The sequence below is a fragment of the Heterocephalus glaber genome, unplaced genomic scaffold (genome assembly GCF_053883595.1).
Source record: "Heterocephalus glaber isolate CG9 unplaced genomic scaffold, H.glaber_assembly_v1.0 deba00001687, whole genome shotgun sequence".
In the NCBI taxonomy this organism is placed as follows: domain Eukaryota; kingdom Metazoa; phylum Chordata; class Mammalia; order Rodentia; family Bathyergidae; genus Heterocephalus; species Heterocephalus glaber.
The window spans coordinates 22615133-22638399 of NW_028258412.1; the positions used below are offsets into that span (position 1 = coordinate 22615133).

General features: G+C 61.2%; 1 protein-coding gene across 4 annotated transcripts; it reads left to right on the forward strand.

The window, feature by feature from the left end:
- The first annotated feature begins 1326 nt into the window (after window positions 1-1326).
- On the forward strand, window positions 1327-22672 carry Hip1r (huntingtin interacting protein 1 related). 4 transcript variants are annotated; one of them, XM_004843906.4, is made up of 32 exons: window positions 1327-1503; window positions 12048-12111; window positions 12392-12534; window positions 12608-12664; window positions 13409-13489; window positions 13711-13787; window positions 14013-14074; window positions 15463-15603; window positions 16550-16607; window positions 16687-16762; window positions 16837-16977; window positions 17107-17168; window positions 17315-17387; window positions 17462-17645; window positions 17733-17821; window positions 17888-18004; window positions 18082-18183; window positions 18344-18538; window positions 18705-18852; window positions 18947-19033; window positions 19224-19331; window positions 19418-19554; window positions 19774-19884; window positions 20033-20091; window positions 20226-20256; window positions 20328-20390; window positions 20614-20714; window positions 20820-20925; window positions 21025-21148; window positions 21230-21291; window positions 21360-21560; window positions 21655-22672. In XM_004843906.4, exons 1-32 carry the CDS (start codon window positions 1411-1413, stop codon window positions 21700-21702), a joined length of 3201 nt encoding a protein of 1066 aa, XP_004843963.1. In that variant the 5' UTR covers window positions 1327-1410; the 3' UTR covers window positions 21703-22672. The 4 variants fall into 4 exon arrangements, 3 of the variants coding, with proteins under 3 accessions (XP_004843963.1, XP_021113236.1, XP_021113237.1); XM_021257577.2 differs by lacking the exon at window positions 1327-1503 and adding an exon at window positions 1665-9525; XM_021257578.2 differs by lacking the exons at window positions 1327-1503; window positions 12048-12111; window positions 12392-12534; window positions 12608-12664 and adding an exon at window positions 12936-13273.
- Window positions 22673-23267: the final 595 nt, after the last annotated feature.

Here is a 23267-nt window from a genome sequence, read left to right on the forward strand (position 1 = left end):
AAACCCCTTTGTTGTGGTCGGTAGTTGACAGTGACTATTGACTGAGTTGCCAAGGATTAGCAACAAGATAATGCTCTAAAGGGTTTTGCCCTGAACCTGGCAAATAAGCACTCAGTAAATATCAGTGATTGTTACTCTGATGTTATTCTGGTAAAGAAGCTTTCCAGCGATTGGAATTAGATAAAGCACGATTCATCTCTCTCTTGAGGAGTGAGAGGACAGCCATGTCCCGTACAACTTCTGGTGTCCAGTGTTAGCTCTTGGGGTACACAGTGAGGGGTCAGAGCGCAGAAAGACGAGCCGGGCGTGGTGGCACAGGCCTGTAATTTCAGCACTTGGGAAGCTGAGGCAGGGGGATCACCATGGGTTTGTGGCCAGCCTGGGCTACATAGCGAGACTCTGTCTCAAAAACAAAACAGAGAGAGCAGAAAGACAGGGTTCTGGGCTGCAGAGTCTTTCAGTCTCGTGGGGCCAACACCAGCCTTCCCAAGGCAGTACCTCCCCTCTGACAGGTAGTTGACCCTGGTGACACCTTGCCTCCAAAATCCCAACACTAGGGAGGCTGAGGCAGGAGAATTGCCAGCCTGGGCTATATAGTGAGTTCAAGGCCAGCCTGCACTACAAAGTAAGACCTTGTCTCAAAAAACCAAAATAACAAAAAAAATCACACACACACACACACACACACACATCTGCAATATGTATATGTACCGATTTCCCAAGATGATTGTAACTATTATGTTTATTTTTTATTTTTTGGTACCGGGGATTGAACTCCGGTCCTTCTGCTTATGAGGCAGGCGGCGGAACCACTGAGCTAAATCCCCAGCCCTGTAACTATTATGTATCACAAACGTATACTAATAAAAAATTTTTTCGGTACCTGGGATCAAACTCAGGACCTGGTGCTTGGGAGGCAGGCACGGTGCCACTGGGCTAAATCCCCAGCCCCATATCTATAGTCTTATTTATTTTTTGGCACTGGGGATCGAACTCGGGACCTTGCTCTTGCGGGGCAGGCGGCGGAACACTGAGCTAAATCCCCGGCCCTAGGGACAGTTTTTTCTGTGGTTTCTCAGGGGGCTGCAGGTGCGCGGGGCGGGGGGCCTTTTGTCCTCGCGTTTGGTCCTAGTGAGTTAGTGAGTGGCGTGGGGCAGGTGGAGGGCGGTTCTGCAGCTCCTGGGGAGCAGGGCGTGGAGGAGGTAGCCCGTGGGGTTCCGGGCCTGGAGTACCGGGGGCGGGCGCCGTGAGAAAGACCTGGGGCGTGAGGGCGGGGCGCCAGGGGCAGGGCGCGGCGCGGCGCGGGGGCGTGGCCTCCTGGCTCCTCCCCGCGCGGCGTCGCGGTGCCCAGGCACGCGCGGCGTTCGCTCAGTCGCGCGGAGGGGCCGGGCCGGGCGCGGCGGCGGTGGGATGAACAGCATCAAGAGCGTGCCGGCGCGGGTGCTGAACCGCAGGCCGGCGCACAGCCTGGAGGCCGAGCGCGAGCAGTTCGACAAGACCCAGGCGAGCGAGAGCGCGCGGCGGGCCCCGGCCTGGCTGTCCGCGGGCGCCGAGCCCCGCGGGAGTCCCGCGGCCGGGGCCGGCGCAGGTGAAGCGGAAGCCGCGCGCTGTGCGGCTCCGCGCCGGGCCGGGCCGCGGGGCGGGAGCAGCCGGGGCCGCGGCCGGGGCCGGGGCGCGGGTGCGCAGAGGGCTCGCGGCCGGGCTGGGTCCTCGTCCGCCGGCCGCGCGTCCCCGGCCCTCCGCCCGCCGCGGGGACAGTGCGTTTCCGCGAAGGGCTCCCCGCTTCCGTTCCTCCTGGGCCACGGCTGACGATCGGTGGGTGAAAAGTTTCACGGGGGTCGCTGGACTCGTTTGCCGGCGCGGGGCCTCGGCTGACCGGCCCGTCCCCCCCCAGTTAATCGCAGGTGCCGGCAGACGGAAACTTCCCCGGCTCCTTCCTGCGCTCCCAGGCGTCCGCTGCCCCAGCCTAGGGCCCATCCCGGGAAGGTGCAGGGTGGAGATTAAATAATGGCTCGCCGGTATGGGTGTGCACGTGTGTCGGTGTCCAGTTCCCGGAAGGAGGCGTTGTTGTAGGTCTGGTGTTCGGTTCTCCCCACCTTGGTCTTTTTGAGACAAGGTCTCGCTGTGCATTTTAAGCTGGCCTTGAACTCACTATGTAGTCCAGGCTGACCTCGGATATGCAGCAGTTCTCCTGCCTCAGCCTCCTCTGAGTGCTGGGATTACAGGGGTGCACCCCGCACTCAGCTTCTGTTCCTTTCTATTTGATAAACTCTGAAGTGTTCTTATGCCTACGATGGGTGGAGGGGGACATACTTATTTACCTAAGGAAGTTAACCACAACTCAAATGGTTTTTCCTTTTTTTTTTTTTTTGGTACGGGGGATCGAACTCGGGTCCTTGCACTTGCACAGCAGGTGGCGAAACCACTGAGCTAAATCCCTGGCCCCAATGGTTTTTACTTTAGAAAAAATTTTTACTTTAGAAATGAGGAAGCCTGTAGCCGGGCATGGTGGTGCATGCCTGTGATCCCAGCACTCAGGAGGCTGAGGGATGAGGATTGCCCTGAACAAGACCACCCTGGGCTACATAGTGAGTTCGAGGCCAGCCTAAACTACATATCGAGACCCTGTCTCAAAAAACCAAAAAAAAAAAAAAAAAAAAAAAAAAAAAGGAAGCCTATCTGAAGCAGGTGAGTGACATTTGCATTTGTGGGTTCCCTGAGCAAGTTCCTTCTCTCCTGTCCCAGTGGAGATAAGTTGCTTTCAAAACAAGTCAGCATGCACATGCACTCTGTCGCAGCTTCCTTCTGAAATAAAGAGAAAACACCAGGACCTCTAACCTTTGTGCTTCTGATTGGCAGTGAAAGTGAAAATAGAACCTCGGGATGTAAGGTTCAGTGGAGGGCCGAAGCCAGCCTGGCTGTAGATGGTTACTGTATCCGTCTGATCGCTGTCATCGTCCTCATCTGGTCTAGCCCGGAGAGCCTGTCATTTAAAAAAAGCCTAGCATTTAATTTAAAGTCATTAATACATAATTAATTGCACCAGGAACTTGCAGAACACAGGGAGAAGCACTTATAATTGGCAGAGAGAACCTGGGTGTTGTCAGGAACTTTGTTTATTCGCCAATTTTGGATTTGAAAGTCTGAGTTCATTGATTTTGCTCTGAAATGATGATGATGATAAGGGCGACCTTCCTGAATGTCAGAAAAATGTCTGACCTGGAACCAGGCGTTTTGGCAGTGGTTTGGTTTTCCTTTGTCTTTTTTTTTTTGGTACCGGGGGTCAAACTCAGGACCTTGTGCTTGCAAGACAGGCGGCAACACCACTCAGCTAAATCCCCAGCCCTTTGCGGTGGTTTGGTTTTGATCAGCGGGTCTCCCGTGGGGCTGGAAGGTCAACGCCAGCCTTGTATGAGGAGAGTCCCACTGGACTCGCCCACCTGAAACTCTTGTTTGGTACCGGTGGAGCTTGGGTCCAGCGTCTGGATTTGTCTTTGCTGTGACTTCTTGAGGGATGTAAGAATGAGGTTTCCTAAGTGGTTAAATATATAATTAGATTGTTCCCAGAAATATCTCTTGAGCGTAAGCTGCCAGCCGGGCCCCATGGTGGAAGGGGCCTGGAGAGTCCGGGCTCCTGCTTCTGTGTCTCCTTTGGGACGGAAAATAGCACATCACCCCGAGACGAGGCGAGGCGAGGTGAGGCGAGGCGAGGCCAGCTTCCCTTTGGAAGGCGCTGCCTGCCTTGCTGTGGACCAAAGCTGTGGAGGGCAGGGGGCTGGCCCAGGAGTCCAGCCCTCCCGGCCGCCTGCCATGTTTTTCCTCTCGCGTCAGGAGGAGGAGAAACCGTGTTTGCTTTCCGGACAGACCACGCCCAGCTGTGCGCCGGTCTCTGCCGTCCGCTCTCCAGGGGGTTAGAGCAGGGCAGGCAGGTTTCCTCCGTATAGGGGCAGCTGGCGCTTGGCACCTGTGGCTGGGGCGCAACTGGAAGTCCTGAGGTGCAGGACCGAGCGTGTGTCTGATCCCAGTGAGTGTCCAGGGAGCCATCTGTTTTTTCCTGTGACTTTAGTCCCTTCTGGGAGAAAGCCTCTTTCAAAACAGAGGAGCAAAATTTTATTGGCTGCTTCTCGTTGTTGTATTGTGCATACATTACACCTGTGTGCTGAACCCAAAAGTTGGCTGTAGTGTTCAAAAGATGGTGTATCCCAGCACTTTGGTAGGCTGAGGCAGGAGGATGGCAAGTTTGAGCCTTGCCTGGGCAACTTAGTGAGACCCGGTGTTAAAATAAAAAGTGAAGGGCCAGGGATTTAGCTCAGTGGCACGGCACCTGCCTCCCAAACTCAAGGTCTTGAGTTTGATCCCTGGTACCAAAGGGAAAAAAAAAAGTGAAAAGGGTTGAGATATAGTTCAGTGTAAAGGTCTTGGGTTCAATGCCCAGTACTTCAAGGAAAAAAACACGGCATGAAGGAAGACCTGATTTCCAGCCAGTGTCCCCGAGCCAGTTGCTCAACTCCTAAATGCTTCCTGTTCTGTAAAGAGGGGCATAATTGGAGGCTGCTCTAAGGTATGAGAGACCCTGGAGGAGGCCAAGTAATGGCCCTACAAGGGTGTTGTATCCCAGTGGGCAAGCAGCCTGGGTGACCAGCTGGGCCCAGGGCAGCCGCAGGGTCTTAAGGTACAGAGGAGAGGCAGGAGGAGAGGCAGCAGAGGTTGGAATGAAGTCCATGGATGGCTTTGGAGGAAGCCACGGAGAAGCCAGGGCCACTTCTGCGGGCTGGGTTCTGGCCTCCAGACCTCTGGACCTCCAGAGCAGTAAGATGTAAACTGCTGTCGTTGTTTGTGGCGGTTTGTTGTAGCAGTCATAGAGCAGAGACAGTTCAGAGGCAGGGGTTTCCAGGTCAGTGACATAACTTCACAGAAATCTTGTAGATTGACATTTATCAACAGCTTGAAACTTATGGCTGTTGGTGAGATCCAGCAGCCCTGAGTCGTAGAAAAAGAACCATAGGTATCATTTTAGCTCATCCAGTGGCTCTAGAAAAACAAACAGACTGGTGAGGTTAATTTTAGGGTGTTTGTTTGTTGGTACAGGGGATGGAATCCAGGGCCTTTGCACCAAGATACATTCCCAGCCCTTTTATGTTTTATTTTCAGACCAGGTCTTGCTGAAATTACCCAGGCTGGGCTCCAACTTGAGATCCTCCTGCCTCAGCCTACCACAGTATTAGGATTAGTTATATCTTTTTATTTAATCCAGTGTGGCCTTAATGGAACCCTTTCAACATGTAATGACTAAACATGAATGGGATATTTCACATTTCGCTTCTGTGCTAGGCCTCTGAAATCTGGTGTGTATCTGACACAGCTCATGAGCCAGGTCTCAGGGTCTACGCGTGGCCTCAGCCACTTTGGACAGTGCAGTGTTAGAAGCACCCGGGGAGCTTTTAAAATTCTGTGTGCAGGCGTTGGAGATGGCCAGGGTTCAGTGGGATCAGAGTCCAACAGTGGTGTAGCTCGGAGCTTTCCCAGCCAGGTGTCCCTGAAACCTGTTATTAGCTGCAGCGTGAAGGGTAGAGAGCTGTGTGGGACTTGCCCGAGATTCTGGGGTGAGTGTGCCTCCCTCAGACCCCCGTGCTTGTACGGGCTGGGCCCTCGGCCCTGAGCGCCCACCTGCCACTTCCTTCCCGGGAAGGCCACAGTGTGCAGTGTAACACTCACCCTCCTGGCCTCCGTAAATGTTTACAGTAATGAAAATGGTCCCGGCACCGGGTTCCAAAGACCCCTGCCCATGTGGTGCATGGCTGGGATGTCTGACCACTGTCAGGGGCTGTCCCCTCCCCATGTGTCCTCAGGGGCAAGCAGAGCCCCGGGCCCATGGCTGAAAGCCCAGAGGCGAGCCAAGGCCCGGCTCACCCCACCCCAGGAGGCCACCTCCAGAAGCTCCAGGTGCCAGAGCCCCCTCCCTCCATGTCACCTCCCTGGCAGAGGTCTTGTCTGCACCCCAGGACATGGGGTGTGCTGTGGGAGGCTAAGAATCATCCTGTACCCCCATAGCAGGGAGGGTGCCAGCTGTGGATCTTGTCACTGCTGCTCGGTGCCTCAGTTTCCTCTTCTGCAAAATGGGCATACTGACAGGCATCCCTCATGGAGGGCGGGGTCTGTAGGCAGACATGGGCCTGGTGTGTGGTGACACTGGGCTCACTGCACAGAAGATACAGAGACTGTCCCTGTGGGGTCCTGACCCTGTGCCCAAATTTAGGCAACTGTAAATGGGGAGCTAGGGCTGGAGGGACAGGCCGAGCTGTAGCCAGGCTGGGGACACGAGTTGGGGAGCAGCCGTCCCTGGAAGAGTGAGCCACAGGTGTGCACCTTCCCATTCGCCCAAGCGGCAGGCTCCAGGTGACATCCACAGAGTGTGGGGCCAGGGCACCCTGGAAACTGACCCCACATTTGCAGTCCCAGGGACTGAACCCAGAGCTCATGTACGCAGGCAAGGGCTCCACACCAAGCTCTATCCTCAGCTCTTTGCTTTTTTATTTTACGTTGGGTCTCACTAAGTTGCCCAACTTGGCCTCAAACGCTTCATCCCCCTGCTTCGGCCTCACCTGGCTGGGATCACAGATGTGTGCCACCGCACCAGGCTAGAACCGCCCTTCCAGTTAGGAGGACAGCGTGGACGTGGCCTCGTGCTGACCTGGCCCTGAGGCCGGCATCCAGCCTGGCCCTTGTGAATGAAACCCAGCCGGCCTGAGTGGAAACCTCCAGAGGAGCAGTGCCAGGGAAACCTGGCCGGCCAACCTGAGCCCTGGGCCCCGCCTTCCCCTGCCAGCTCCCCCCATTTCAGGACTGGCTCAGATCTCACCCTGTTTGCGAAGCCATCACTGCCCTCTGCCAGAGCCTTCCTTTGCCTCCCTTGTCCCCCCGGGCACACTGTGTTGCTGTGTCCCACTGCAGAGCCGAAAGCACAGGACAGATGTGAGGCTGGCCTGGTTCAGCCCGCTGGCAGCCCTGTCTACCGCACCCCGAAACCCTTGGGTGCTGCTGCTGGGTGGGGGCCTGCAGCACCCCCTCTGATGCCATCCTCCGTCACATGCCCATGAAGACATTAGCTCAGGTGTAACTCTTTTTTCTCTGGCAAAAATAAACACCAGCCTCACACTGCCACAGGCTCATCTGCCTGGGAGTGACTCAGTTCCCTCGCTTGCGGGACAGACAGGTGATGTCACCCGCGCCTGGGAACGAAACCACCAGGCTGGCTCCGGTCTGTTCCAGAACTGGCATGGCAGGGCTGTGACTCAGGGCCAAGTCTTCCTGCTCCCGTGTTGTCACCCACAAAGCCAGGGACAGAGGTGGCAGTGGGTCGGGCTATGAATTTGTCAACATCCTCCAGAACGTGGATTCTCCCTGGGGCCCTCGGACATGGGGCCTGTCTCGGCCCAGTTTCCTGAACGGGGTGAGGGCGGGGCCGGGACCTGCGGGCAGGGGCCACCCGCGCAGAGATGGCAGAGATGGCGGGGTGAGGTAGGGCCGGCGCTTCCTCTCTGCTCTGCAAGAGGCCTGTCCTGGCCGCCTCGGCCACAGAAGTGCTGTGTTTGCCGTCATCAATGGCCTTTGAGGTGGGGAGAGTGCCTGAATGAGGGCGTTCTGTCCTTCAAGGGAGTCTTCGGGAGCGCAGAGCAGAATAACCACCGCGCTGCCAGCCCCCTCGCCCAGCTCTCTGAAGAGCGTTTCTGTCCCTGCCAAGGGCCGCTGTAGGCCTCGTGATAGCAGCACAAGGAGGCTTAAGTTGATTCATTCCAGGGTTGATTTTAAAAACAGAAATTGTTTTATAGCTGCTTTACCATTTAGCTCTCGTGGTTAAATTATTGGCTGGAGAAAGAGACACTGCCTTGAAGTCACCCAGTCCTTGGGTTGGAAAGCACTCTTGTGCATTATTCAAGTGTCCCTCTTCCATTTGTCCAGAGACGATTTATTGGGGCCTCGGCCGGGGTGGGGCGGAGCCCAGCAGTTGAGTACTTGCCCAGCATGCATCAGGCCCTGGGTTCAGTCCCCAGCGCTGCAAAAAAGTAAAACAAAAAATGAGAGATTTGTGACTGCCAGGCACGGTGTGGGGATGCAGCAGGGAGCAAGGTAGCACTTGTCCCTTGGAGCCCTGGAGGGTCAGTTCCTGGACCCTGGATGTTCGAGTCTCACACAGGATGGGATGCAGGTTTTCCACACAGGCTGCGCAGCCCTCCTGCATGCTCAGCCTGCGCTGGTGGTGGCCGGTGCTCTGGAAATGCTGTGTGGATGGCGGCTGTCCCTACTGCTAGGGCATAATGAGAAAGAAGCCTGACATGTGCAGTGCGCAGCTTTCCTCTGGTGTTTCGCTGGGTGGTTGGCTGACCTGCGGCTACAGAAGTACAGACGCTGAGGGTCACCTGTGCGTACGTCCCAGGCGCCAGGTGGGGACAGCGTACAGTGGCAGACAAGCCTTCCCGATGGCAGGTGGTGCAGTGGGATTCAGCAGGGCATGCAGCAGCGTGGGCGGGTGCTCTGGCGGGCGGCTGGGGAGACCCCAGGAGGGGTGCTGGGGCCCTGGCTCTCAGGTAGAGGACAGAAGCCGCATGCAGGGCTGGGGCGAACCAGGGTGCCTTGGAGCCATGCTGGTGGTTGGTGCTGGGGCTGGACCCCTCCAAGCACTGCTGCAGCGCGTGGACCCGAGGGCCTGCTTCTGTGTCACAGCCTGGAGCTGGCATCTGGCCAGAAGCTTCCAGCCAGGGCCCTGAGGCTTCAGGGTGCTGCCCAAGACATATGGCTCCCGGGGAAGAAGGTCACATTTCCCCAGGTCCACATTCCTCCTCTGTGCTGAGCTCTGTGGATGGCAAGTGCTGCTGCCCAACCCACCCGGGGGCTGCAGGCTTCGGGAGCCACAGTGCATGTTGTGTGAGGAGCCAGAGCCCTCACCGCCCTGATAGCGTGGACTCCTGCATCACCACTGCCCTCTGCACACCTGCGGGCACCCCTGTGGGTCACAGTCAGGCCGGCAGCCCTGGCGGCGCTGGGGCTCTTGGTAGCCAGTGGGCTCCATCTGGCCCGGTCTCCGGATCGCATCCTCAGCTTTGGCCTTGAGCCTCGGGGCTCCGTGGCAGGTTTTCCTGCGACAGTTCAGGATGGCCCATCCCAGCGTAGGGCCTCGGGGCTGTGTGTGTGCCTCAGCCTGCTGGCATCGAAGCCATGTGGGTGGCACCAGGGGACCTGAAGGCTGTGCCTGGCCCCCTTTCTCACCGAGCTCTGAACACACCCCATCTGGGATCAGCGTCCAGTTTGTGGCCCGATCCTCATGAGCGGCTGGAGAGTCTGGGCTCCTCTCAGGACAGAGCTCTGTCCCTCACACCTGCCCCTGGGGTCCAGGGCTGGGGGTGGGGTGGGGGCCTGATTCGAGTCCTACACGCCGCCAGGAGCCGAGCACCACGTGCGGCCACTCACCCCTCTGCTGCTGCCTCCAGGAATTCACAGGGAGAGCACTGGAGCACTGAGGGCTCCTTGGTGAGCGCAGAGGGCTTGGCGCGGGCCTGTGTGGGGCAACCCACCTGCGCTCCCTCACCACAACCCTGGGCAGGCGGCTGAGCTCCTGCGCCAGCCCCTCGTATCCACCCGCTTCTGGGCTGGCTGGCTTTCTCTCCCTCTCTTTTTCCTTCCTCTCTCTCTCTCCCTCTCTCTGCCTCTGGCTCCCCCCCGCCATTTCTCGTGGTAGTGGAACTTGAACCCAGGGCCTTCGCCCTGGATGTATCCCCAGCCCTTTTCATTTTTTCTTTGGAGACAGGGTCTTGCTAAGTTGCTAGGTTGTCCAGACTGGGCTCAAACTTGTGGTCCTCCTGCCTCAGCCTCTTAGAGTGCTGGATTGACGGTGCAACCATGCCCAGCTAGGGTTTCTTGTGCAGAGAGAACAGGATGCTGCTGGCAGAGTGCTTAGCTCAGGGCCTCATAATGGTTGAACTCAGTCCAAGTGATCTTATTAGGCTGTCGAGAACATTTGCTGGCCTCACAGCATAGGGTGTGTTTCAGAAACTTGGTGATGCTGGCAATTCTGTCTCTGGGCGTGTGGAGCCCTCCCCGTACCCTAGGGCCTCTGTGCTCATCCATGCCCCCTGGGCCCAGGAAGGGGGTGCTGAGAGAGCAGGAGGCGCCCACAGTCCCATGAGGCCCTGGGACTGCACCTGCCCACACCTGGGGGGGGCTCCGCACCTCTGCCAGAGTGGGGAGAGCCACACACCGTCCCCAAGCGCACTCCAGCCCTGGGAAGCCCAGTGGAGGCTTCTCTTTGGGCTGCGCCAGCAGATGGACGCCCCTGGGGCAGTCACCATGGTCCTTAGGACCCTTCTTTCCCCAGCTCTGGGTTTTCTGCTCCACCCTGGAGGTTGTGACCCTGGCAGGCTTCTCTCTGAGGTAGTGGACCTGGGGGACTGAGTGCCGGTGTCCCTGCTGCTGGACAGCTGGCCCCGGCGCTGCTCCAGGCTCCCTGGCCAGAGAGCCCACAGTGTGGCCAGGGCTCCCGGGCGCTGCCCTCCTGCAGAAGTGGACTCCGCTGGGATGTGCTGAGGAGCAGTGTCACCAAGGCCAGGACGCCTGGCAGCGAGGGCCCCTCAGGTCACCCTGGCACACTCTGGGCAGGGCCTGGCTGCTGCCTTGGGGGGACACAGAGGCCCCCACTGTGTGAGCAAGCACTGGGCCCCTTGTGTGGCGCCTGGCTACCCCACACCTGCTGCCGCACACAGCGGGTCTGTGTTCCGGGGCCAGCAGCGCCCCAACTGACACCGTGCCGTCCCCTGTGGCCATGCTCCCGGGGGGCGACTCCATGCGCAACAGCACCATGCAGGCAGGGCCTGAGGTCCCAGGGAGGAACACGTCAGGGCTGTCTCCCTCCCCTCAGGAGTCTTCGGACCAGCTGGCAGTCATCACTGCGGCCAGCTCCGGTGTCAAGATGGCCGAGGCCGGAGTTGACTGGCAGAGGCAGGACAGGACATTCCCGGCTCTGAGGTGGGGCCGCCCCACTCAGCTTGGGCAGAGCCTGGGAGCTCTTGGCAGTTGCTAAGGCTGTGGGCGCGGAAGTGCACAGACCTGGCCCTGAGCGTGGGCTTTGCCTCACCTAATACCCCAGGCTTCAATTTCTGTCCCAAGAAAGTGGCATCACAAATGGGGTGTGGTGATGCAGGCCTGTAACTCCAGCACTCTGGGAGGCTGAGGCAGGAAGACTGCAAGTTCAGGCTCAGGCTGAGCAATTTAACAGCGACTTAGTGAGACCCTGTCTCAAAATAAAAAATGGCTGAGGAAGTGGCTCGGTGGAAAGGCCCTGAATTCATTCCTCAGTACTGAAAGGCGGGCATCATATCCATTTCTGGGGCGCTGCCCGAGACTGGCCTGGGGTGGCCATACGCTATGGTGGAAGATCTCCCGCTGCAGGTTTGGTCTTCTGGGGCTGCTGGGACCTGGGGTGTCACGCAGCGTGGGCTCGGCAGACACGGGACAGGTGGCTCTGTGAGAGGTGGGAGCCGGGTCGGTCTGTTTAGGCTCAGTGGGGCGCGAGGGTCCCTGTGGCCACATCCTCCTGAGCGGGGCGGAAGCTGGGTCAGGACCAGGAACAGGGCCTCCTGCAGGGAGGGGACAGCGTCACCCTTCATGGAAGGGGCACCCTGAGACCAGGACCCGGCCAGGGAATCCAGTCTTAGGGCTCTGCGGCTCCTCCCCAAGGACAGAGCCCGCTACCTTGGGTGACTCTCTTGGGCCTGGGGGGGACACGTGGGGTGGTTGAGACAGCAGTGTCACCCAGGCCTCCAGCACAGCCTCTGCCGTCCTCCCTTCCAGAGCCTGGGAAGCTCCATGGCTCCGGCCTGGGGCCAGCTGTGCTTCAGGGACAAGTAACAAAAGGCTCTGCTGAGCCAGCCAGTGGGAGCCCAGGACAAGAGGCCCCTCCCTCGCCCCTGCGCCTGGCACCTGGCCAAGTGGCCCCTCCCCTCGGTGGCCCCCAGGAACCCCGGTGGCTTTTAACCACGGCCTCCATGTTCGCACAGGCCATCAGCATCAGCAAAGCCATCAACAGCCAGGAGGCCCCCGTGAAGGAGAAGCATGCCCGGCGTATCCTTGTGCCCCTGCTGGGTCCCCGAGGTGGGGCTGACTGGCCTAGGTTGTGGTGGGACTCGGGGAGCAGTTAAAGTCTGGGCACGACTTTCATGACCATGTCCTGTCTCCTGCCCTGACACCACTCCCTGGCTGAACATTTCAGCTCCCGCCACCTGGGCAGAGGGGTGCAGGGGGGCCGGGCCACCAGCCCTGCGCCCCTCACTTGACTGTGTTGCCGAAGCATCTCGAGCCCCTGGCCCCATCTCTGTGCCTGGACTTGGCCTTGACCTTGTAGGCATCATCCTGGGCACGCACCATGAGAAGGGGGCCTTCACCTTCTGGTCCTACGCCATTGGCCTGCCGCTGCCCAGCAGCTCCATCCTCAGCTGGAAGTTCTGCCACGTGCTGCACAAGGTCCTGCGGGACGGCCATGCCAATGTGAGTGCAGCCTCGCTGCCCTCCGGGACCCTCCCTGGCAGGCCGGCTGCCGCCTCACCACCTCCCTCCGCAGGTGCTGCACGACTGCCAGCGCTACCGGAGCAACATCCGGGAGATAGGGGACCTGTGGGTAGGTGCAGGGCGGGCCAGGCCTTTCCCTCTGGGCAGAAGTCGGGCTGACGGGCAGTGGGTGTGCAGCGGAGTGGCAGGCTTGCTTTCACAGCCTGGGCCAGGCGTCCCGTGCCGATGGGCACAGGGCCTGCGGTGCTGGCCTGGGCACTCCAGCGTGGCCCTGAGCCTATGTGGGGCGCAGGCCCGGCGCCCCCAGACTGGCTGCTTCACAGTCGGGGTTTGGGTCGCGTTTCCTGCTCACTCTCCAGGCGCTGGAGGCACGGTGGTCTGAGGCCTGAGACCGGAGTCGGCACCAGCGGGAATAGGGCCCTGCCTTTTGCCCTTGTCCCGTCCCTGGCGCTAAGGGACGCAGTGCCCACAGTGCCCTCTGTAGACAGCCTGGCTGCGGCGTGGGAGGCTGGAGCCGGGAGGGCAGGACAGGTCTCGGCCTGGAATGCGCCTCCCTTATCTGCCGCTGGCACTCATGAAGTGTCCCGGGCGGAAATGGCCTGCTGCCCTGGACAAGGCACCCTCTTCTCAGGAGAGGTCCCCTGGCTGGAATGACAAGGACCCAGATACGGGGAAAGCTGGACACAAGATTGACGGGGCCACGGGAAGCGATTGCTGAGTGAATAAGCAACGGGCAGAGGGCGTGGCCCTCCTCCTCTTTCCACCTCCGTTTCCTGTCTGCCCCATGCCGCCTGGCACCTGGCTCTGGGGCGTGGCCTCGGGCAGTGGCCTCACTGAGCTCTGTTTCCTGTAGGGCCACTTGCATGACCGCTACGGGCAGCTGGTGAATGTCTACACCAAACTCCTGCTCACCAAAATCTCCTTCCACCTCAAGGTAGTTTCCTTGGGGAACGTGGGCCAGGACCTCGGGCTCTGCCTTCTGTGACATCCTGGGACGTGGGTGGGTCTGTCCTGTCTGGCCTGTCCCCTTCTCCTCCCCCGCCTCCCCACATCCCCAGGTCCCGCAGCTGCGTGGTCAGGGCGTGGGGCTGCGGGGCTGGACAGCTGGGCTGAGCTGGTGCTGCCAGCCTGTCTGCAGCTGGGGTGTCTCTGCAGCACCCCCAGTTTCCTGCGGGCCTGGAGGTGACAGATGAGGTGCTGGAGAAGGCGGCTGGGACCGACGTCAACAATATGTGAGTCTCGCTCGCCGCCTCCCCTGAGGTCCCCACGCCACACCCTGCCCGGGCCCACGTGGGGTGCAGGTCACATCCTGCGCCAGGAGTGTGGGCTGTAAGGGCGGGCTCACCTGAAAGTGGACGTTGCCGTCCTGTGCAAAGGCAATGCTTTGTGCTCCTGCCCCCCACTCTCGGGCAGGCGGGCCCAGCCACCGACCTCCCCTCCTTCCTCTGGCCTCGCAGCTTCCAGCTCACCGTGGAGATGTTCGACTACATGGACTGCGAGCTGAAGCTGTCGGAATCGGGTGAGCTGTCCAGGGAGGAGGTGTGGGTCTGACTGAGTGCGTGAGTGCAGCACGATGCGGGAAACACTGCTGAGCAGACTGTGTGCCTGGTGCTGGGGCTCAAACCCAGGCCTCTTGCCTTCGAAGCAAGCACTGTTGCTGAACTCTACCTAGCCACTGATGGCATTCTTTTTTTTTTTTGTACTGGGGATCGAACTTGGGACCTTGCACTTGCAAAGCAGGCAGCAGAACCACTGAGCTAAGTCCCCTGGCCCCCACTGACAGCATTCTTAAATGTAATCCCTGGTACTTGGGAGGCTGAGGCAGGAAGATCGAGTTCAAGGCCAGCCTGGGCAACCTAGCAAGACCTTGTCTCAGACAATAAAAGCACTGGGGGTGTAGCTCAGCCGTGGAGCGCTTGTCTAGTGCACAAGAGGCCCGGGATTCAACCCCTAGCACCACAAAAATTTAGTTCTTAAAAGCTCCCTCTCTGGTCCACACCCATCCTAGGTGTAGGTGACTCCAAAGCCCCAGGATGCCAGGCCCTGGGGCTGTCCAGGGCACATAGTTTCCATGAGTCCCCAGATGCGGGGGGCCGGGGTGTGGGTGTCACCTCTGGGTTTCTGCCGCCGGGCACCTGCAGTGCCTTCCCCGGGAAAGAACCTTGGGTGGCTCTGGCCTCTGTCTGCCTCAGAAGCCTGAGTCACGCAGGGCTTCCTAGCCCAGGACTGGCAGCTGGTGGGCAGGAAGTCACAGTGGGCTTGCCCTGTGGCCAGAGACATGATTGTGCTGGGTGCAGCCTCAGAATGACTGGGGCAACTCAGCGTTGTCCACGGCCGTGCAAGAAGCAGATGCTGTTCTAAGGGAAGCTTGGAGTTGACAGGCAGGTGGTGGCCCACTCTGGGCTTGGAGCTGGTTTCACTGGGGCTGCCTTGGGCCTGGGGACACACGCAGGGTGCAGGGCTGTGGCTCTGTGTGCTGGCAGATGTGCTGAGCCCAAGCCCCTCATGGCCACATCCTAGGTCCTACCGGGCTGCTCTCAGGCCGGGAGGAGGCACACGTGGGCAGCGTGGTCCCCACAAGCGAAGTGCGGGGAGCCCGCAGGGCCCCACCCACGGTGACACAGATGTCTTAGGGAGCACAAAATGAGGTCACTGTGGTGGTGCCAGGTGCTAGAACCTGGCACAGGTGCAGGGGTCCCTGGCTTGGCTGCAGCCCCCAGGCTTCCTAGCAGGGAACATGGCTTACCAGGGCCCGGGCAAGCGTGGTTTCGGATCACTTGGTCCTGACCCCTGTGTGCTGCCAGCATCTGGACTCTTCCTTCTCTAAAATTCACAGCAGGTTTGAGGCCGGTGGGCAGGGAGCTCCCACCCCACTCACATGCTGTCCTCCCGCCCCTTTCCACGCAGTCTTCCGGCAGCTGAACACGGCCATTGCTGTGTCCCAGATGTCCTCAGGCCAGTGCCGCCTGGCCCCGCTCATCCAGGTCATCCAGGACTGCAGCCACCTCTACCACTACACGGTCAAGCTGCTGTTCAAGCTGCACTCCTGTGAGTTGCCTCGGGGGGTGTAGGAAGCTCTTTACCCCTGCCAGGAAAGAACGACTATTTTCCAACCAGAGAAAAAGATTGGAGTGGTGGAGTTTTACTTTTTTTTCCAGTGCTAGGGATCATACTCAAGAAGGACCTTGTACTTGTGAGGCAGGCGTGGCACCATTGAGCTAAATCCCCGGACCTAGTTTTACATTTTTATGACTTTTCTTGGGGGACTAGGGATTAAACCCAGGGCATTCACATTGAAGTGCATCCTCAGGCCCTTTTTATTTTTTGAGACAGGGTCTTGGTTGGTCACTAAGTTGCCCAGGCTGAGCTCAAACTTGCAATCCTACCTTAGCCTTCTAGACTGCTGATTCCAGGCTATGCCACTGCACCCAGCCCTTTTTTTTTTGGTACCGGGGATCGAACTCGGGTCCTTGCGCTTGCACAGCAGGCGGTGAAACCACTGAGCTAAATCCCCGGCCCGCAGCCCTTTTGACTCTTGTAAAGCCAGGCTCAGGAGAGGACAGTGGCCCCTCAGCTACTCCTGAATCTGTCACACCACACTGGGGGACGAGTAAAAAGGCTCATGTTGCTGTAGTGTCAGGAAAGGGTTTTGACCTGGCGCGGGGGCGCCCACTGTCCTCGGACCACAGAGGACCACTGGAGTCTCTGCGTTTTCTTATTAGCTAGGGCCAGGGTATGGTCACAGTACCTTTATGCTGTCCTGGAGCTTGGCGTGGACATGGTCCAGTCCACCCCAGTCACTCTCTGAGAGCTCAGTCAGGGTGGGAGGCGCCCATAGGGCCTGGTGCCCCCGATGTGAGTGACACACTGATGCAGGTCACGGGTGGTCTCTGATCTGAGGACTCCAGAACGTGGATGCATGGCGCAGGGGAGGGGACCCCACAGCACAGCAGTGTGCAGAGAGAAAGCCCCTCTCAACTTGTGCTGCCCCCAGGTCTCCCAGCGGACACCCTGCAGGGCCACCGGGACCGGTTCCACGAGCAGTTCCACAGGTACCGGGCACAGGGGCAGGCCCACTGGAGAGGCTCTGGCTCCTGCTGACCTGTCCCCTCCTCCCGCCTCTGCCTGCAGCCTCCGGAACTTCTTCCGCAGAGCCTCGGACATGATCTACTTCAAGCGGCTCATCCAGATTCCCCGGCTGCCTGAGGTGCCTGCACCCCGCCTCTGGGCTCTGGGGACCGCAGGGGAGGGTGGCTGAGCGGCCCCAACCTGTCCCCACAGAGTCCCCCCAACTTTCTGCGGGCCTCAGCCCTGGCTGAGCACATCAAGCCCGTGGTGGTGATCCCCGAGGAGGCCCCGGAGGATGAGGAGCCCGAGAACCTCATCGAGATCAGCACTGGGCCTCCTGCCGGGGAGCCTGTGGTGAGCCCCGCCAGAGCTGGCCTCCCCGAATCCTGCCCCACAAGGCTGGGGCTGTTGGGGGCGCTGGGGCTCCCTTGCCCGCCTGGCAGCTCAGGGCTGGGGTGGGGGTCACTGTGCCTTGCTGTGCAGGTGGTAGCCGACCTCTTGGATCAGACCTTTGGACCCCCCAACGGCTCCATGAAGGCTGACAGGTGAGGCCAGGGGTCCTCAGTGGGGACAGGGTGCCCCTGCAGGGGATGCGAGCCGGTGACACCCAAGGGCCACGAGGCAGGGGCAGCTGGGGGTGCAGGTCTGTGGCCTCCTGTTGGCTGGGCCTGAGCCCGGGACCTCTGCCCAGGGACCTCCAGGTGGAGAGTCTGAAGAGGGAGGTGGAGCTGCTCCGCGCTGAGCTGGAGAAGACCAAGCTGGAGGTGAGGCGCCGGCCACGGGAGGGAGGAGGGTCCCCGACGGGACCAGCCCCGCACTGTCCCGCTGCCGTCTGCAGGCCCGGCGGTACGTGGCGCAGCTGAAGGGCCAGGTGAATGCCCTGGAGGCTGAGCTGGAAGAGCAGCGCACGCAGAAGCAGAAGGCGCTGGTGGACAACGAGCAGCTCCGGCACGAGCTGACCCAGCTGCGGGCCGTGCAGCAGGAGGGCGTGCGGAGCCAGGGCCTGCTGCGGGAGGCCGAGAGTGCGTGCGGTGCGGGGGCGCGGGCAGCCCTGGGCGGGGCCCTGCCTGGCCTGGGCCTGGGCCTCAGCCTCCGTCTCCTCGCTGCAGGGAAGGCGAGCGCCACCGAGGCGCGCTACAGCAGGCTGAAGGAGAAGCACGGCGAGCTGGTCAGCACGCACGCCACGCTCCTCAGGAAGGTAGGCGCCTTGGCCACCCCGGCCCCGCTGGCCAGGCTGCAGAGCCTGAGCCCCCCCCCCCCCCAGAACGCAGACACTGCCAAGCAGCTGACGGTGACGCAGCAGAGCCAGGAGGAGGTGGCGCGGGTGAAGGAGCAACTGGCCTTCCAGATGGAGCAGGTGAAGCGGGAGTCCGAGATGAAGGTACGGCCCCCGGTCCCTGCGGGGGAGGCCACGGCCCCTATGCCCACGCCCTGCCCCAGTGACACTGTCCATACCAGCTGGAGGAGCAGAGTGACCAGCTGGAGAGGCTCAAGAGGGAGCTGGAGGCCAAGGCTGGCGAACTGGCACACATGCAGGAGGCCCTGAGCCGCGCAGAGCAGGTGCTGCGCTGGGACCCGGGCGGGACAGGGTGGGATCAGGGCTTCACCAGAGCTGGGTGTGGGCGATGTGGGGACCAGGGTGCAGCACCAGCCCAGACCCACACCCAGGGATCCACGCCGCCTGACCAGGCATCAGCTCACCTGCTGTCTATGCTCACAGAGTGGGTCGGAGCTGAGCTCAAGGCTGGATGCGCTGAGTGCTGAGAAGGATGTGCTGAGCATCACCATGAGGCAGCAAGAAGCCGAGCTGCTGGCTGCCCAGGACCTGGCTCGGGAGAAGGAGGTGGTGCTGAGCCAGGAACAGCAGCGCAGCTCCCGGGAGAGGACCGAGCTGCAGGGGCAGCTGGCAGAGAAGGTAGGGGGCTCCCCAACACTGCTGCTGCCTGGGTGGCTTCCTCAACAGTTCAGGTCCCCAGACTCTGCAGGTCCAGTTTCCCCACGTCCTCATCGGCACTTGGCTCACGGAGCTGGGCCCCCCAGGGCCTGTGGGGAGGGGTCTCCAGGATACCTGTCCCCTCCAGGAGTCCCAGGAGCAGGGGCTGCAGCAGAGGCTGCTGGATGAGCAGTTCGCAATGGTGCGGGGCACTGCCACCGAGGCCAGGGCCATCCTGCAGGATGCCGTGAGCTTGCTGGATGACCCCCTTCACCTGCGCTGCACCAGCTCCCCAGGTGCCCGCCCAGCCACCCCGCCCTGCCCCGCCCCACCCCGCCCCGCCCCGCCCCAGGGAGGGTGCCGGGCCTCACACTCGCCCTGTGCTTGCAGCCTATCTGGTGAGCCGGGCTCAGGTGGCCCTGGACTCCGTGAGTGCCCTGGAGAAGGGGCACGCGCAGTACCTGGCCTCCCCGGAGGGTGAGTGTGGCCCAAAGTCCCCCGCCTGTGGGGAGGTTTTCAGGACAGCAGGCACCACTCTGCAAGCCCTAAAGGAGTGGGCCTTCTCTCACCCGGGCACTGTGGCTTCACCTTGGGCTAGCTGAGAGGATGAGACAGACACCCCAATGTCACTCTTACTGCTTCCCACCTCTACCCTTTCCACTCGCAGATGCCTCTGCCCTGGTGGCGGCCCTGACCCGGTTTTCCCACCTGGCTGCGGACGCCATCATTAATGGAGGCGCCACCTCCCACCTGGCTCCCACTGACCCTGCGGACCGTGAGTGACCCCAGTGGCTTCACAGTGGGGTGTGCAGCTTCCTGGGGCTCTGGGCAAAGGCTGTTCTCACCCCTCTCCCTCTGCAGGCCTGATGGATGCCTGCAGGGAGTGCGGGGCTCGGGCGCTGGAGCTCACAGGGCAGCTGCAGGAGTGGCAGGTGCTGCCACAGGCACAGCCAGGCCTGTTGCGGTTCCCTCTGCAGGGCATCCTCCAGCTGGGCCAGGTGAGGGGCTGGGACCCAACTCCCCTGCACATCCCCCCCCCCCCCCCGCCGCAGTCCGTGTCCATCCATTTCCCAAAGCCCCGAGGCGCTGGGCTGAGGGACTATTCATGCTGGAAGCTGCACCCTCCAGACCCAGTGCAGGGACCCCAGAGGCCCCTGGACCCCTCTCCCAGGCTCTTGTGGATTTGGAGGGATCCAGTCTGGCTCTTGTCCTCCCAGGAGCTGAAGCCCAAGAGCCTGGATGTACGGCAGGAGGAACTGGGGGCCATGGTGGATAAGGAGATGGCAGCTACATCCGCAGCCATTGAGGATGCTGTGCGGAGGATTGAGGTGAGGGCTGCGGTTCAGGGTCCCCGGCCCCATCCTGTAGGAACCCTTGCGCTCAGCCTCAGCGCCCACTGGCAGCATTTCCCAGGCTTCGGAGGTCAGAGCTTCCTGCCCCTTCTTCCTCCTTCCCACACGGCTGTTGTTGGTGTAGGACATGATGAACCAGGCCCGCCACGCGAGCTCGGGGCTGAAGCTGGAGGTGAATGAGAGGTGCGCCCTGCTTCTGTGCCCAGGCAGCTCCCCCCCCCGCCCCCGCCCCCGCCCCCGCCCCCGGGGAGCTCCCCCCCTGTCCTGCTGTGGTCGCGCTCTACATGGTGTCACACCTGCCACCCTCTCCTCCCCAGGATCCTCAACTCCTGCACCGAACTGATGAAGGTGAGTGGGCACCGGGACCAGGGAGGGCTCCATCCGGGCCACCTGAGAGCCACACACACCTTGGTTTGCAGGCCATCCGGCTCCTGGTAACGACCTCCACCAGCCTGCAGAAGGAAATTGTGGACAGCGGCAGGGTGAGCCGGGGCCACACAGCTGCCAGGCAGGGACGGGTTCCTGAAGGCTGTGTCCAAGGGAGGAGCAAATGCCGGGCCGCTCCCCCTCTGCACACGTGTGCTGCCCGTGGCCCAGGGAGGCCTCAGGGTGCATGCATCCTGTGGAGGCAGGGGCAATGGCCTCTGTGCCCCACCCGGGATGTCCTGGACCAGCCCGTCCTGCCTGTCCCCTCTCTACCACCAGGGGGCAGCCACACAGCAGGAATTCTACGCCAAGAACTCACGGTGGACAGAAGGCCTCATCTCGGCCTCCAAGGCCGTGGGCTGGGGAGCGTCGCAGCTGGTGTATGTGCCCGGGTGGGGCCGGGTCGGCTTCCTTCCCTGCCCCTGGGAGTGGGCTGGGTTCAGTGGGGCAGAGCTGGCCCCTGAGCAGCCACACCCGCCCCATAGGGAGTCAGCGGACAGGGTGGTGCTGCACACCGGCAAGTATGAGGAGCTCATCGTCTGCTGCCACGAGATTGCAGGCAGCACTGCGCAGCTGGTGGCCGCCTCCAAGGTGAGCTGTGTCGGTGTCTGAGTCCCGCGTCCCTCTGGCAGCTGTGGCCAAGTCCTGGGCTGGGAGCCGTGGCCCACTGCACTCCTGTCCCCATCCCAGGTGAAGGCTGACAAGCACAGCCCGTGCCTCAGCCGCCTGCAGGAGTGTTCCCGTGCTGTCAACGAGAGGGCCGCCGGCGTGGTGGCCTCCACCAAATCAGGCCAGGAGCAGATCGAAGACCGAGGTGGTGATGGGTGGTGGGGCGGCTGCTTCCGAGCCGGGCGGAAGTGGGCGCCGTCCCTCAACCCCTTGTCCTCTGCCACAGACACCATGGACTTCTCTGGCCTGTCCCTCATCAAGCTGAAGAAGCAGGAGATGGAGACGCAGGTGAGGAGCTCGGGCCCCTGCCCCGGGTGCGTCCTGTGGCCAGCGCTGCGCTGACAGGGCTGTGACAGGTGCGGGTGCTGGAACTGGAGAAGACGCTGGAGGCGGAGCGTGTGCGGCTCGGGGAGCTGCGGAAGCAGCACTATGTGCTGGCCGGGGGTGTGGGGACCCCTGAAGAGGAGCCCAGCCGGCCCACCATGGCCCCTCGAGGGGCCACCAAGAAGCCACCCCTGGCGCAGAAGCCCATCGTGGCACCCAGACAGGACCCACAGGTGCTGGGCGTTGGCGCTGGCATGGGAGGGACCCAAGGGCAGCCACCTACTCACCCCTGCCTCGTCCCCTGAGCCTCTTGCTTTGACCCCACAGCTGGATGGCAAGGATGGCACCGGCCCCACTCAGCTCGTGAGCTCCTAGGCCCCAGGGGTCTGGCAGGGCAGCCCTGAGAGGGCCTCACCGCCTGGTCAGGGTCCCCAAGGCCTGTGTGGGCGTGTGGACAGTGCGGATGGGGTGCTCACCAGCAGTAGGACCTACCAGGAGCAGCCAGGACCCGGCAGGCCTGAGCGCAGCTCTGCGGGAACTCGGGGCAGTTCTGGTACCCAGCTTCGATCTTCATTCCTGAGTTTACAGTCAGCACACTGGAGACAGGGCCAGCCCAGGGGGCTCCCCTGTGACCCCCACTGTCTCTCAAGCTGTAGATCATAGAAGATGGGGCCCCTGCTGGTGACTGGGGACAAGGGTACAGCCAGCAACCCATGTGGCCTGGTGTCTTCCAGGGGTACCAATCCCTTGAGGCCTTGAGGTGGGTGGGTTGCACCCCTCTCCCCACAGACCTGGTGCTAGGGCGCCCATGGTGGGGGCCCCCAGCAGGTGGCTGGCGCTATCTGGGTCCCAGGTGGTGAGGGCCTGAGCTGCTGGTAGCAGTGCCATGGGCAGCAGTGGCCCAGATGCTGCCTTCACCCCTGGAGTTTCCACTCCCAGCTGGACTGTGGCCACTCCCTACTTCCTGTTTTCCCTTTGGATCTGGCTGCTTCCCTATCACCCCCAAGGGGTGGCCTGATCAGGAAAAGCCCAGAACCCCTGGCCCACTTTCTGGAGATGAGGAAGTGGCTGCCAGCAGGGAGGGGCACCTGGACTATAGCCCAGACTTGCCACCCCTGCCAGGTTTGAATCAGTTTTGCTCCCTGAGCCGAGCCCAAGCCAAGTGTGGCTGGAGGGTGGGGACCAGACTGGGTGCGCACAGCCAGCGGCTGGACCAGACAAGGGTCCATCCTCCCCATCCCCTCTGTGCCCTGGTGGGGGTGAGGGAGCCCACTCCTGTGCCCTGGTTATTAGCATCCCCTTGGGTTGAAGTTACACTGGCAATAAAACACACTGACTGTTGTCACTAGTGCCCCAGCAAGGGGATGTGCCTGGCTCTTCATTTCTCTGGGGACACGCATTTCCTCTTCAGGCCCTGGGGAGGGAACCCCGTGGTTCTGCAGGTAGCTCGGCCTTCCCTGGTACAGGCAGCCTCAGCAGCCACTACACCCTGGCCCTCTCTGGCTGAGGCCCCTGTTCCACCCCGGGAGGCCCCAGTCTCCTGCTCCCCCTGGGGTTAAATCCTCCCACTGGAGATGGTGCACCTTTGAACTAGGGAGCAGTGCAGCTGCAGCTGGCAGGGACCTGCTCAGCTGGCCTAGAGGGCAGCAGTCTCACAAGTGCCATGTCACCCAGCCACACAAGCCAGAGGGAAGGCCAGGCATCCTCTCACCCAAATCCCTGGCACTGATGGGACGAAAAGACTGCACAGCTTGGGGGAGTCAGGGTGCTATGACCTCACCAGCGCCCCCCTCAGATGTGGGGGCTGTGCCCCCAGGGAGGTCACACAGGACCCCGAGGGAGCTTTGCAAACATCCTTGTGGCGGGGGCTGAGATACAGCCTGGTCTGGAGGTGCTTCACTGTAAGGCAAATGGTTTCAGGACACTTTTCAAAGCCAATG

What these genes read in the sequence shown, in the direction of transcription:
- Hip1r (XM_021257577.2), top strand. Translation starts at nt 9,214, where the DNA reads ATGTGGGTGGCACCAGGGGACCTGAAGGCTGTGCCTGGCCCCCTTTCT. An exon ending in GGAGCACTGAGGGCTCCTTG is followed by an intron (nt 9,526 to 12,047) that starts GTGAGCGCAGAG and finishes ATGTTCGCACAG; the next exon opens with GCCATCAGCATCAGCAAAGC. An exon ending in CCTGCACCGAACTGATGAAG is followed by an intron (nt 20,257 to 20,327) that starts GTGAGTGGGCAC and finishes CTTGGTTTGCAG; the next exon opens with GCCATCCGGCTCCTGGTAAC.